This window comes from Epinephelus moara, chromosome 12, assembly GCF_006386435.1.
Source record: "Epinephelus moara isolate mb chromosome 12, YSFRI_EMoa_1.0, whole genome shotgun sequence".
NCBI classification, from domain to species: domain Eukaryota; kingdom Metazoa; phylum Chordata; class Actinopteri; order Perciformes; family Serranidae; genus Epinephelus; species Epinephelus moara.
The window spans coordinates 7,706,727-7,720,846 of record NC_065517.1 but is presented as its reverse complement, the minus strand read 5'-3'; the positions used below and the strand labels follow the sequence as shown (position 1 = coordinate 7,720,846).

General features: G+C 40.9%; 1 protein-coding gene across 2 annotated transcripts in view; it reads left to right on the top strand.

Annotated features, from left to right (window-relative positions):
• Nucleotides 1-14,120, top strand: part of bach2b (BTB and CNC homology 1, basic leucine zipper transcription factor 2b) — a 136,255-nt gene that overhangs the window by 23,169 nt on the left and 98,966 nt on the right. Inside the window, exon 2 of one of the 2 annotated variants that reach the window (XM_050057885.1) lies at nucleotides 589-666. The exons of the other annotated variant lie outside the window; for it this stretch is intronic. Within the exon in view, the coding sequence (XP_049913842.1) occupies nucleotides 628-666 (39 nt within the window). The 5' untranslated portion in view covers nucleotides 589-627. The remainder of the gene's footprint in view (nucleotides 1-588; nucleotides 667-14,120) is intronic. 2 annotated transcript variants of the gene reach the window in all.

Sequence of the window (14,120 nt, the reverse complement as noted above, 5' to 3'; positions counted from 1 at the left end):
TAGGTTTTTTTTCACATGTTCTTTAAATCTTAATTCAAAGAGAGTAAAGTACTGTTTTAGTTTGCTCTCCACTGCTTCACATAATGCCCTCGCACATTAGTTTTGTCAAATATATTAGCTTATCAATACATACTTTGAACATTTGAAACGGCTGCTCTCTGCTGCTAACTGAAAAAGAAAAGTCAGCATTGTCATGTTTTAGCTGTGTTATATTAATTCTTTTAATGAAAAATTTTAATATTCTTCTGTCAATGTTAATTTCTCCCTGTGTTTTGAACATTGTATCAAATGTGGATATTTATCAAGGTATTAAATTTAAGTTAGAAAATCCTGACAACACTGTCATACATATGCAGTTCCTCCCTGTCTTGGCATAAAATTAATAAGAATCCTGAAGAATTACAAGTTTTCGAATAGGTGCTGAGACAAATGAGAGCATAGTAGCATTTGGAATCTTTACGACTGCGGTTGCAGATTGCATGAGTAATTGTGGATGATAGGAGGGTCTGTCTTTGCGCTGCAGAGACGCCCTCCCCGAGCACCGACCTGCCAATCATGCACCTGACGTTGCATCTTTCTGTCTGATAGTGATGTGTCAGTGTGACCGTAGATGCTACCCGTGGATAAATGATCACTAATCACCATCACAAGATGAAGGACGAGTCTGTAAGTAGCATGAGCACTCTTTACGCTTCACTTTTTGTTTTTAAATGTCAAAACATTATTTTCTGTTGGCAGGAAGGCTGTTTTTTTATTTTTTCCTGTTGTGGTTAGAGTGTGTGAAGCCGAGGCAAACATTTGTCACAGTTACAAACACAAACAGAAATTCAGACGCTGCTGTAGTCTGATTGCTTTAATTTTTCTACCCTTATTTTTTCAATATATAATTTATAATCCCAGCAGCAACAAGACGTATGTATTTATTTGGCTTTGAATAACTGATTCATAGATTCATTTCTGTTTTGAAGAAACAAAAATTCGCAGTCTAAGAATCATAAATTCTCCATTAAAGCTGATAATTTGAAGGCTCATAAAGACTGATAATATTACCGTGTGCTCTCAAACACCATGAGAAAACCACACAGTTTGAAACTAATACATTTTGCACATTTCCATTTATAACTAACTGCTGCAAAGGAAATAAAGCTTCCCTCTCTGACTTCCTTTGCAGGTGCTAGAATAGCAGCTGTAGTAGACTTAATATTCAATGATAATTGATCCAACTGATCTCTCCTTTGCTAATGTAAATCTTTTAACAAGTCTTTTGGCCATTAAAACTCGCAAAATAAATTAAGAAAACCCATATGTTCAGCCCTTTCCACCTAGTATTAAATCCTGGTCATATATCCCATTGAATGTACGCTTGTTAAAAGGGAAACTATAACTCTGAAGTGACATGCTGCTCATAGATCTCTTTATGGCAGCTCTCACGTGTATATAAAGTCAGAACGCTTATCCCTGATTTTCTGAAGAGTCTAGCAGCAAACACAAAGGCGTTCTTTGTGCTGGAGCTGTTAGTCTCATAGCCAGAGTTTGTGGCTTAGCGTATATAGTGGGGTTAAAGCTGCTGTAGTAAGAGTTCAAGTTGTCAGAGGACTAAGCCCAGACCACGTGGAGGGCTGGCATCTGTGTCTCGCGCCCTCAGACCAGCTCAACGTGGAGACTGTTGGCGGCTGTGGCGTGCTGCTCTGGCCTATGACTCCTGGACCTCCCACTGTATAAAACATATATCTGACCCAACTGAAATCATAATTCACTTTTGCTGAGAGGTCAGTGTATATCTAGATGTTCTCAATTGGCTAACATAGTAATTACGTAAAAGAAGAATTAACTATGGTGATCTTAAGTTGGTTTAAAGGTGCAATGCTGACTGATGACATCGGTACTGTAATTTAAATGGTGCAATATTTGTTTTTGTGAGCACTAAAGACGGTTTGTCTTTGTCCATAACACACAGGTGCTGAGGCCACAGGAGAATTCACTTAATTAAAGCTATACTTCATTCCCCAAATTGCTATTTGTATATCAATCACTCACCCCATGCTACATTGAATTTGTGAAGAAAATCTAGCGTTCTCCCATGTCTCCACTATGAATTAATCTAATATCAGAGAAAAGTTCAGCTGAATTGAAGCCATAGGGGTCCACATTTAATAATACTAAACATATCAAAACACCTGTTTATAAACTTTCACACAACTTGTTCAGTGTAATCCAAGTCTCATTTATCCCGTCGTATACTCAGTACTTCCCAAACAGATAGCCCTTTCTGACGGGGTACTATACTAAAAGTTAGACTTATATATGCTCTTCAAAGCCAGACTCCGTTGACAAAAACAGTCATTTGACTTGGCTGAACATGGGAGCTGCTGGTCTACCTCTGCCTCAATCAGTTAGTTAGTTTATGTTATTGTGGGACTGTTGCTCTAAAGGATTAGTTCAGATTCATCAAAGTCACACACATCATATCTTAGTGAGCTCATAGTGCCATATTATCCCACCAGAACACTGCGCTCTGAGANATCAGTTAGTTAGTTTATGTTATTGTGGGACTGTTGCTCTAAAGGATTAGTTCAGATTCATCAAAGTCACACTAAAGCTCAAACAGACAAACTGATGGAGGCAGCAGTAGACCAGCAGCTCCTATGTTAAGCAATGTAAAATTACTGTTTTTTTCAGTGAAGTCTGGCTTTAAAGAGAGCATAGATAAGTTTTACTTTCCATTTAGTTCCTCGTTAGAAATGGCTGTCTGTTTGGGAAGTACTGAGCATACGACTGGATAAATGAGACTTGGATTATGCTGCACAAGATGTGTGAGAGTTTGTCAACAGATGTTTTGATATAGTTTTGCTGTTATTGCACTCGGCCCCTTATTACTTCACTTCATCAATAATTTTCCCTGTTTTTGGATTATTTGTGGAGGCATGTGAGAAAAACTGCACAAATTTTTGCACAAATTCCAAGCAACTTGGGTTGAGTGATTTATATTCACATGGTCATTTGGGAGGTAAAGTATTCCTTTAAATAAGTATTTTAGTTTACCAGTAAGACCCACTGGAACATCTTAACAAGGTGGCACAGACATTTTAATGCAGTCTCTTTAGGTTGTTTAATATTTCTTAACTATTCTACCTAGGGGTGTAAGAAATGTCTCAAACAGGAAGCTTAAATCCTAAATGACTTCCTGTTTCCTGTTCTTGCTCAGGCCAACTGAATCTTGTGTGGCTGTTAAAACAATGTCAGGCAAAACCCAGGAGAAAAAGGAGTAAACCTGGAGGAGGAGACAAACATGTCAAAAGAAATTGTAAATCCAAAGTTCTTTTCCCGTCGAAGGGAAATATGAAAAAATAGAAAAAAAAAGTATTCCAAGTATCCAAAGGTTTTTTTCTCTCTCCAAATAGCATTCACGAGACGTTTGTGTTGAGGATGTTGTACAACAGAATGCAGACTTTAAAGGGATAATCTGGTTTTTTTTGTTTGTTTTTTTGTATGAGGTACTTATCCACAGTCACTGTATTACATACTGTACAGTAGAGGCTGGTCAACATGCCCTCAGTTTGGAGAAGCAGGCAGGAGTACCGCCACAGACGCTAAGCAATGCACTGAGGTGGACGCGGGCAAAATGTATTTTAGCCACCTAAAACTAATGCTAATATTCTAATTGCTTTATCTTGCTGTCAGACATCAATTTCCAACAGAAATGAAGCTGTTACATCACCCTTGTCAAAGCCAGACTTCACTGGGAAAAACAGTGATTTAATTTTGAAGAACCCAGAAGCTACTGGTCTACCGCTGCACTGATCAGTTAGTTTCTTTGTGTTATTGTGTGACTGGCATTTAAAAGGGTTTGTCTGGATTCACTGAAGTCACACAATAACACAAACAAACTAACTGATAAAGGCAGTGGTAGACCAGCAGCTCCCGTCTTCAGCAAGCTAAAATGACTGTTTTTGTCAATGTAGTCTGGTGGCTTTTTTATTTATAACATTTTACCTTGCTGTCGAAAGCCCTTTTCAAGGGGAACTGAGGCTGTTATCTATGCTCTATTTACGGTCACCAGACACCAAAGACAATAGCAGTAATTTTACCTCATAGAACACAGGAGTTTTTGGTCTACTGCTGCCTCAATTAGTTAGTTTTTGTGTGATTTTGTGTGAACTTTGTGATTCTGAACTAACCCTTTAAAACACCAAAGTCTAGTTTAGGATTCCTTACTCATTATTTTCCCATACTCCTGGGATTCCATATTCTTAAAACATACAAAAGAGTAAGTCCCTATTTGTTTAAGGATATATCCTAAGGCATTGACTTAAGTTAATTTTCTGCAGGTCCTCCCTTCTAAAGATCTTGTAAAACATTCTTCTCAAAGCTCTATGCCCCTGAGCATTTTTTTCTTCTATGAAATGTGTGGAAACTACCGTAGTATTGTTAGTTCAACATCTTGAAATAAGACAGAACTGTAAAAATATGAAATACAAAAGCAGTCCATCTTTCAGAGAAGTGCTTGCACATCAGAAATGAGCAAAAACATCCCATCACACTTGTCATACTTCATTTCTTCTTACGTAAAGCCAGCAGTTGTAAGGGGTCTGTGAACTGGCTGCCCTCTGATCCAGCCTGAGTGTTTGAGCAGTGAAGGAGTAATCCAAGCACACCATTCACACATGGCCCATATCTGGAAGTTTAAGTGCCATTGCTTGTTGCCGGGGTTTGTGTGAGGCCTCTCTGAAGTATCTGCGCTCAACTGTACGAGCCTGTCTGCCTGTCTGCTTCCCATGATGCACCTCCCCATCTCCAGCCTGGCAAAGGCAGTGAAAGAAGCCATTGTTCCTGTCACTCCGAGGCATGTTGCATGCACTTCTGACACAGAGTGGGAGAAATTATTCCCTTTATACCCCAGGAATGTCTTTGAATCAATCAAGTCTGTATGAATAAATGCTGCTTTTCAGCGGACTTTGATTTACAAAGTCCTTTAGTCACTAATGTGCTTGTGTTTGAAAGTATTGTGAAAAGGAATGTGGCGGAGAAAAAAAGACAGGTTTACAAGTTTTCAAATCAAAAGCAACACCTTGTTTTATGCTAATTTCCTTCCTTATTGAGGCATTTTTCATTTTTTCGCCTGACCTTGAGCAAAGACCACCTCCAGAGCCCGATTCAGATGTCTGATCCCCTCAATCGAGCAGCCTGTTCACACTTTGCAAGAAAACAAGTGGCTTTCAGGACTTCTCTCCCTTTAATTCCTTTCTTTTCTCACTGAGCTTTGATTGATGTGCAGCGAAAACCACGGTTGGAAAAGCTTGCAGCTCTCCTCGTGGATTTTTCCTGCATGATGTAATGTTTTGGTGATAGTATGCCATGTGCTGTGACATCAAAACAAAAGAAATATCCATCTCTGAAAAGGTGGACTTCTCCTTCTTCTCAGGCAGATCATTTATGCTTCACATACCATGAGACCCTTTGAATCCCCTAAACAGGACGTTGTTTGCTTTGACATGCGTGAGAATGTTTGATTCTCGCTGTTCTCATGTTCCATATAAAATAGTAATAGAAATGAAGGTTCCTGGTCCTATTTTTGAATCTATAAATGGTGCAAGAAAGCCTATCCTTGTTTTGTTTTTTTAAATTTAATTCAAACTTGAGCTGGGTCGTAGGAGCCACAACTACCCAGGGTGTAAACCAAGAGCGCTACGCAGAGGTCACGAAACGCTGCCCTATACGTCAGTGGTGAGTCTATTTTTAACCCTGCTGTATCACGTATCACCTCTTGCCATTTTGTTCCTTTGTTCGGTGAGGAGGGATATTTCAGGACACTCTCGGGTAGCGTGGGAGGCGAGGTGAGGCGGATCCTCTCCCCGACAGTTGATCTTCCCCCTTGCTTCGTGTGTGTGTGTGTGTGAGGAGAGGTGAAGCCCACGCCTGCCACTGACCTGTTGCAGAGGTTGAAAATGTGCTCTTCCCATTCATTAGACTGGGCGGTCCACGCTGCTACCAAGCGCTTTCACTACATCTGCATTTGCGGTCTCTGATAGGATCCAGATGGTAGTCTGGAACACCCGTGCAGATCTCGTACGAGCTTCACATATGGTGAACAGTAAAGGGATATTTAAAGGAGCCTTGCACCCGGGTCAGTCTGTGAACGAGTGATGGTCTGTGCGTTTGTAGTTTTAATATTTCATTTATATTCTGCAGTGAGCAGCCCCCTAACCCTAAAGAACACCTTCAGAACATACATGCTGAACATCCCAACAGTTTTCTTTCATAAATAGTGTTTTAGAACATGTGTAGTACCACCCACACACTGATGTTGTTTGTGGGTGTCTTAACTTATTCTGTAAATAACAGTGTATGACATGCCTAGCTAAAATGGAACTGTAGCCTAGTAAATGAAGAGAATGAAAACCGAGCAAAAGCAGGCCAAGTTTCAAAAAGCTAAAAAGCAGAGGTGTGAACTCAAGTCACATGACTTGGACTCGAGTCAGACTCAAGTCACAAATTTGATGACTTCAGACTTGACTTGGTAAAAAAAAAAAAAATTGCTACTTGACTTGGACTTCAGCATCAATAACTTGTGACTTGAAAATACTTGATACCTTCCCACAAGTCCAAAGATTAAAAAGTATGTTATTTTAAACCGCGCGACAAATCAATTCATTTCCCTTTATTTCCTGAATCAGCTAACATTAATGCTGTTCACTGCCAGCAAGTCTACACCTCATTTCCCAGATGATCCACTTTGTTTGAACAAAACAAACAGCATCCAGACGAGCAGCCGGAGAGAACCGTTAAGAAATTGAGAGACTGAAAATTATACCAAAGATAATTGCAAAAACTAAGCTCTGCAGTGGTTAACAAAAAACAAATAACGTGTGGGTTGAAAATTACAGACTGTAACGCAACAACTTTAAAAATTTGTTTTGACAAATAAATACACATTTCAAAAAGTATTGATTTTTTTATATTTTATATATTATTGCTCTGCAGTTAAAATGGTATGAAATTTGTTGAGGAGTGCATTATGATTTGTTTAGGACTCAAAACTCAAGGTTTAGGACCTGGGACTTGACTTGCAACTTCACTTGAGACCTGCTTGTCTTTCCCTGTGACTACACTTGTGACTTGTTTGTCTTGATTTGGGACTTCACTGAGGACCTGTCAGTCTTAACGTACGACATAACTGGGGACTTGCCTGTCTTGACTTGTGACTTAACTTGGCACTTGCTTGTGTTGACTTGAGACTTTACTTTGGATTGTCTTTTTTTTTTTTTGTTCATAGTGCAATACAAGTGTTCAACAGAAGGACACATACAACACAGTACAAGAGAAAGGGGTGAACTAGACTAAAAAATTGAGCAGACAAATTAATAGAAAAAAAATTGCCTGTCTTGACTTGGGATTTGACTCGCAACTTGAGTACCAAGACAAAACAATGACTTGGTCCCACCTCTGCTAGAGGGTGAAAGGCACAAAAGTTGCCAAATGAATAAAACCATTCAGACATTTGAAACGTGCCATTTGTTGAGTTTTGAGGTCTAGTCGTCAGTGATCAGGATGAGACTTAATCTCCTTGAGGTAAAAGCCCACAGGCTCGTCTGCTGCTGTATTTGTTTGGGTTGGGTTATGATCATCCTATCCAGTCTGCTCCTGCTGCTGCTCTGTTTTGCTCAGATTTTTTTGCTGCTATGAATGTGGCAGGGGAATGTGCGTAGGGTGGGGTAACAGGGAGGAGGGGGGGAGCGCAGGAATTCCCACTCACTTGGCTCATCTTGCATTTGCTCTACTCCTTCACTGAATCTCCCCCGCTGCACATGGAAAAGGGGATGTTTTGTTTGTGAAACGCAGCGTTCTCCGGGCCGTGCACGCCATCCTTGTTTTTCATCAGAGACGCTGCACAATGTGGCAGCTCGGTTAGCAGGAGGAGCACCGCTGAGTTCATTAATCCGCCTGTCAAGGGCCCCTTTTTTGCTTTTATTTTTAGCCAAAATCCATCAGGCCTGACAAGTGGGGCAATTTGAGCCAAGTCGAGGGCAGCGCTCCAGGTCCCTTCCACAAAGTCAATCTTCTCCTCCCCTCTTGGGAAAAAAAAACGCTCCGGACAGCCCTGCTCCAGGCCCGGGGTTTTGTTGAGTCATGTGAGATCATGTACACAGAAACACAGGAGAGGTGGGGGCTGAAGGTGGAGAGGGGGGGCTGCGGGGTAAACGAGTCGGGTGGGGTTAAGGCCGGGGGCAGCAGGGGAGCTAAAATCTGCTCACAGGCCAGCAGACAGCAGAATGCGCTGGTGCTAGCCTTGTATAAGGTAATGTCTAGCGAGCATGTTGGGGTGGGACGTGTGCACAGATTTATTTTAATACACTGGCGGTGTTGCCAGTGGGGGGAGGGATGTCGAGCTTGCCAGCTCGTCCCAGGACCACTGTCACACTCCGGACAAGCAGGAACTTTTTAGTAGACAAACCCACCACAGGCGAATAAAAAACACTGAAAGGAGGCAAGTTTAAGTCTAAGTTTGACCTTCTAATCTGCATGATCACACTGGATTGTTTTTCCATCCCCTGAATGCTGTTTGAACTCGTTTTCCTCGTGCTGTCTTCATACGGCTGGACTAGCTCCTCTCACAGATGCATGTTTTGAGTGAATTGCCCTGCAGGGAGGTCTGGATTTAGCATGCCAGTCTTGTATTTAGCATCGCAGTGATACAGTATGAGTATGCTCAGAGGTGATAGACTGCTGGAGCTTCACATCTGAAAGAATCCGTCTATGCATCACATGTTCCGTATCAGCTTTAGAAAATGAAAGCTTTCTTACCTGACTAAGTAGATACTGTTGACTCATCATTTAATTGGTGAATCTTGTCGTTTATCATTTAATCTATGAATATAATAATTATATGATAATAATATGATAATTAGTGGATTATCAAAATAGTGAAGGCTTATTCTTACAGTTGAAAGCTCAGGAAAAAGCTACACACAGTAAGTGGTAAGGATTTTTTTGTCAAATAGTTGTTGACTATTTTTCATTCTATTGCTAATCGATTAATCAACTCGTCCAGTCCCGAACAGCTACTCTGCAGTTCTTACATAGATTGAGGCTGTGTGTTGATTGGCGCAGCCTTCACATATATTTCAGTATCAGGATAAAAAAAAAGTATGATTATGGTTTTGTGACTGTCAGTTTTCTTTTTCCTTTTATTTTCTTTTGGTTTTAGCCACACTGGCAGCGTGACTCAAGGCATGGCAATGTCGGTCAATCCGTCCACCACTTTGGTCTTGAAATATCCAAAGAATTTTTGGATTTAGAAATTTCCGTGATTCTGACTTTTGCTATAAGTGAAGTGTTCCAGCAGTCGTTGGATGAATTGACATAATGTGGTTCAGACATTCATGTCCTCCACAGAATGATTGGTTATAATTTTGGTGAAGCCTTGACTTCTGATCGAGCACCATCATCAGGTCAAATTTTCTTTTATGCTTCCATGCTGGCAAAAGCCATGGCCTGAGGCATTGTGTTTTTGGGTTGTCCGTATTATTCTTGTAAACTGAATATCTTAAATACACCTTGATGGAATTTCCTCACATTTGGCACAAATGTCAAAGTTCAATGTCACTGTGACCTCACGAAACATGGTTTGGGCCATAACCCAAGAATTCATGCACTAATTATGACAAAATTTTACACAAATGACTCATAGGATAAAATGATAAGGTGATGACAATTTATATCCTAAAGGTCAAATGTCAACTTCACTTTAACATCATAATGTTCTGGAAAAACACTTAACTCATGACACTAACTGGTGACACTAACCATGAGTGTCCACCTTGAAACTGTGCTGATTGTATAGATCTTCTGTGCTGCCATGTTGAAGATGTGTGTGAAGCATCCTCGTTTTAGAATTTGTAGCCTCTTTTCAGCAACATTGAAGCACTGCAACTTAGCTGGCTGATGAAGGCATAGTGTTAGCTTTCCTATTAGCCTCAGCTGTTCTTTGTATTTACTGCTAATAAGTAAATGTTAGCATGCTAACATTCAAAACTAAGATGGTGAAAATGATCGTTACACACTGTTTCTAATTACTGAGGTGCTAGTGTGGCTGTAGACTCTTATTGTTGTTGTGCAACTAAGACAGATAGAGAAAGCATGCCTATCTTGCATCAATAATTGAATCTGAGCTAATTTTGGAGTTGGACCGGCACAGAATGCTACTATCAGGTTCAGCGTTAACTCGATGGCTGGTAGCCAGTGGCAGTGATACCCAGTGAGTGCTGCCTGGGTGTAAAATCCACTCAAAGAAGAGAAAATTGATTTCAACTTTGCATTAACTTTCTTCCTTGATAGCAGTATTAGCTTTGCAAGAACAGACCCCAGTGTTTTTTTTTACATGGCAGATATTTTCCACTGTGGAATTAAACTGTTTAGAGGACACTGAGCGGGTTAATAAGTTTTATAGCCTATAAAAAGCGGCAACACTCTCGCAGAGCATAAATCAGTAGAGTCTGTCTATGCGGGGTGTTTCTAAGCATGTTGGAAACAAGGCTGTACACTGCAGTGGCAGCCCCTTTTACCCCACCTTGAGCGATGAAGGTCACAGAAGAGGAGAGTTAATGACCAACACACGGGGCAACTTTAATGAGCCCTGCACAAGTGTTATTTAGATTCCATTATGGCCTGTCTTCCCACTCCCGTTAGAGCTGTCAAGAGGCTGTATATTTTCCGTCTGTGCATGTGTGACTTTTGTCTCTGGGATGTATACGCTTCCATGCTGTTATATATGTTCATGGGGGAGGGGAGGAGATGCTCCATGTAACAATTTACACAAAGAAAAAAATATCTAGACCACAATTCTGATGTTTAATATCTCATTACATTACAATAGAGCTCTAGTGTGAACTGTAAAAGTGCCCATTGTGTCAGCTGAGTTGGGAACTGCCCATTGGTCCGACAGCCCATTGGTTCGACATCCCATTGTTCCGACCATATTAAACCCATTGTTCCGAAGTCCGTTCCGAAATCATCATGATGCCCTGTGGTTAAGGTCTGGTTAGGTTTAGGCACAAAAACCACTTGGTTAGGGTTAGGAAAAGATCATGGTGTGGGTTAAAATGAAAAAGAAAGTGACAAACACATAAGCTGTGAGCCTGCTCCGCCTCAAGCCGATCGCGGCACACCATACGCCCGCCGCGAGCCGTTCAGCACCGCGGACAGTCGGACTAATGGGATGTCGAACCAATGGGCTGTCGAACCAATGACATGGACCCAGCTGAGTTACCCAGTGATGTTTAAAGGTGTATATATTGAGAGTCCAAAGCTATCACAGCCTATGAGCTGTGTTGCACCATCCACCATTATTTAACCCTGCTCGGCTGGAGTATAAACTACTCTATAAAGGAGACATGGTTTGCAGACAGCCAGGGAACAGGAGTCATGCTAACTAGCGTACCAACTGGCAGTTAACAACACATTGTTACAGCTTCATGAGAGGCAAGAGCATGAGTCCACTAGAGAACTGGATACGCAACTCAGCTTTGCTTCCAATTTTTTCCCATTTTTATATCCTCTGGCCCATAAAGCATTTTTTTCCCATTATAAAAGAGACTTCTGTAAAACTGTTGGTTGGATACCTAGAACTGCAAACAAGGTCAATTGTGGACCTATCTGTTATGAAGTTTTTATCGATTTTTAAACCAAGAAAAGTGATTTAAAATCCATGACGTTATCATAGTGTAAAGTCTATGTTGTGGGCGGGGACTCCTGGGCAGGGCCAGGGGGAGAAATAACTACTTCACATATTCAGTGGGCCACATACCCCAAGAACATAAACCCAGAACCTAGAACTTTTTAAGCGTATGCCCAGGCGAGCAATTCTCATTGGACTGAATAGGCTGCTACTACCACTAATTTGTATCTGTATGTGTGGTTAGCTCTCCAGCTACAGTTGTCTCCCAAATAGTTTTGAAAGTAGTCAATACTGCACCTTGCTCCTAGCCTCACCCATACATTACTTATTGGTGCAGTCCTTAGAACCCCCGTCACCCCCCCACCCGCCTGGTAAAGGTCCACCTCATTTGAACTCTGACCGCAGTTTGTAACGCAGACATTCTGCTATAAATCTGAAGTCTTGAGCCAAGCTCAGATAACCCTGATGACATTGCTATTACATCATCAGGGGTCAGACTTGACAAAGCTCCTCCAGAGCCAAGGAAGTCATTACACAACTGTTTTCGCAAGCTTGATGAGTAAACCTGATGTCTAAAATCAGTGGCCTCCATGAACTTGCTCCAACAGAGGCTTGTCCACCTTAGGGCAAAGACTGCATCTTTATGGCTGTGTATCAACATTAAAAATTGGTCTAACTCAAGTGGTTGGATAAGTCCACATCACAACTAACGACAATGACAGTGGCAAACAATATCATTAGGATCACTTTCAGAGTGATTTGATGAACGATAGTAACACTGACAGCCAATCAAAATCCATTCGAATATACGGGTGATGTCTTGTAAAACGCATATGTAACATAATATTAGGCTGTTAATTACACATAAAAAAAAGTCATTTTACCTGAGACATACTGACAAATGGTCTTTGGTGCTTATGCAATATTTGAAGTTCATTTTATCCCTGTCATGTCCTCTTTGAGGACCAGGATGCCACCAAATTGATGCTGACTCAAAAGGTATGACTAAAATTTGTCTTCATAGACTAAAACTCTCATTACAGTGTTGGATTCTCCCAACTCGTCTCGTCTTTGAAGAATCTTGCAAACCCATATTATCCTGGATTTCTTTTTGTTTCTCTGCACAATGCACAGCAGTATCACGTCATCAATATCATACTTCGTGATTGGCATCATTTTTTACAGAACATCATCGTTCATCAGTGTGGATGCTCCAACGAACCCTCATATAACCATTTGTATGATATCCAACAAATTAGCGCCCAATGAATGACATGTATTCAACGTAACGTTATGTAGTTGAGGGTTAGACAAGTAAAGTTACGTAGGTTAGGGTTAGGGTTAAAATTACTTTAGTTAGGTCTAGGAAAAGAAACATGGTTGGGCATCTTTAGGCTGATGAAAGTTAGATTTAGGAAAAGAAACAGTGGTGACAAACCTTAAAATAACTCTAGGTTCAGTTGGTTTCACGCGTTTCTGAATATTGGGGGAAAGTCCTGTATTGGAAAGTTCTGTGTTTTGTGACCCATTCACCACCCCAACATGCCTCTCTATGCATTAACATGGATTATACATACAGTAGATGACTGGCTCATGAGTAGGTGGTATAGATGCAAATTGTGGTGCATTATTTTTTATTGGTAGCAGTGCGTGAGAACAGCCTGGTATGTACACACATCATTATAGTTATCATTCTTGGTGTGCGTGGCCCTCAAGAGTAGGGGAACCTTTTCCTAATGATTGATGTCTCATTTTAGAGCAACTCTTGAGCCTTGACTAGATTTATTGTAGTCCCGGTGTTTGACGTGTTGCATCTCGCCTTTGTTGCCTGTGACCAGCACTCTTTAAGTGCTGTCAGCACTGCTCACAGAGCCTTCAACCAAGGAAGTCATAACGGGTGGCATGGGGGCCAAAGCTATGCCTGTGGTCAGTATGGCGCTCAGAGCTTACCCATGGTTCTCTCTTTCAGCTTGACATTACACACTCGCTCTGCAGCCACCAGCCTTAAGCTATTTTCTCTAAAGAGTGCGATTCTTTCCATCCCTTTGTTCTCTTTCTGTTGAACTACATTGTGGATTGTCTGGTTTAATGTTAATTAACTGTGAAAAATGTAAAATTGCAAAAAGATGAAAAAAGGCTTCATAAGTAGCTCATAAGAGACTAGAGTAGGTACTAGAGCGCTGCTTCAAATCAATAATGGAAATTTTCCAATTATTTTACTCTGGCCAAAATTGAAATGACCCCTCCAAAGGGATGTGGGTCCCCAGACTTGTGGATTCTGTTAAGGATGTTGTTTTCTTCCAAACTATTGATGCATGCAAATTCCTACTGTGTTCTCAAGACCGAAGGCTGAAAGGATGCCTCTGGCGAAAAAAAAAAAAAAGCTTTAGGAAGTTTGAGGCTGTATCCATGGACCATGGGAACAGCAGAGATGGAAACGGAACAA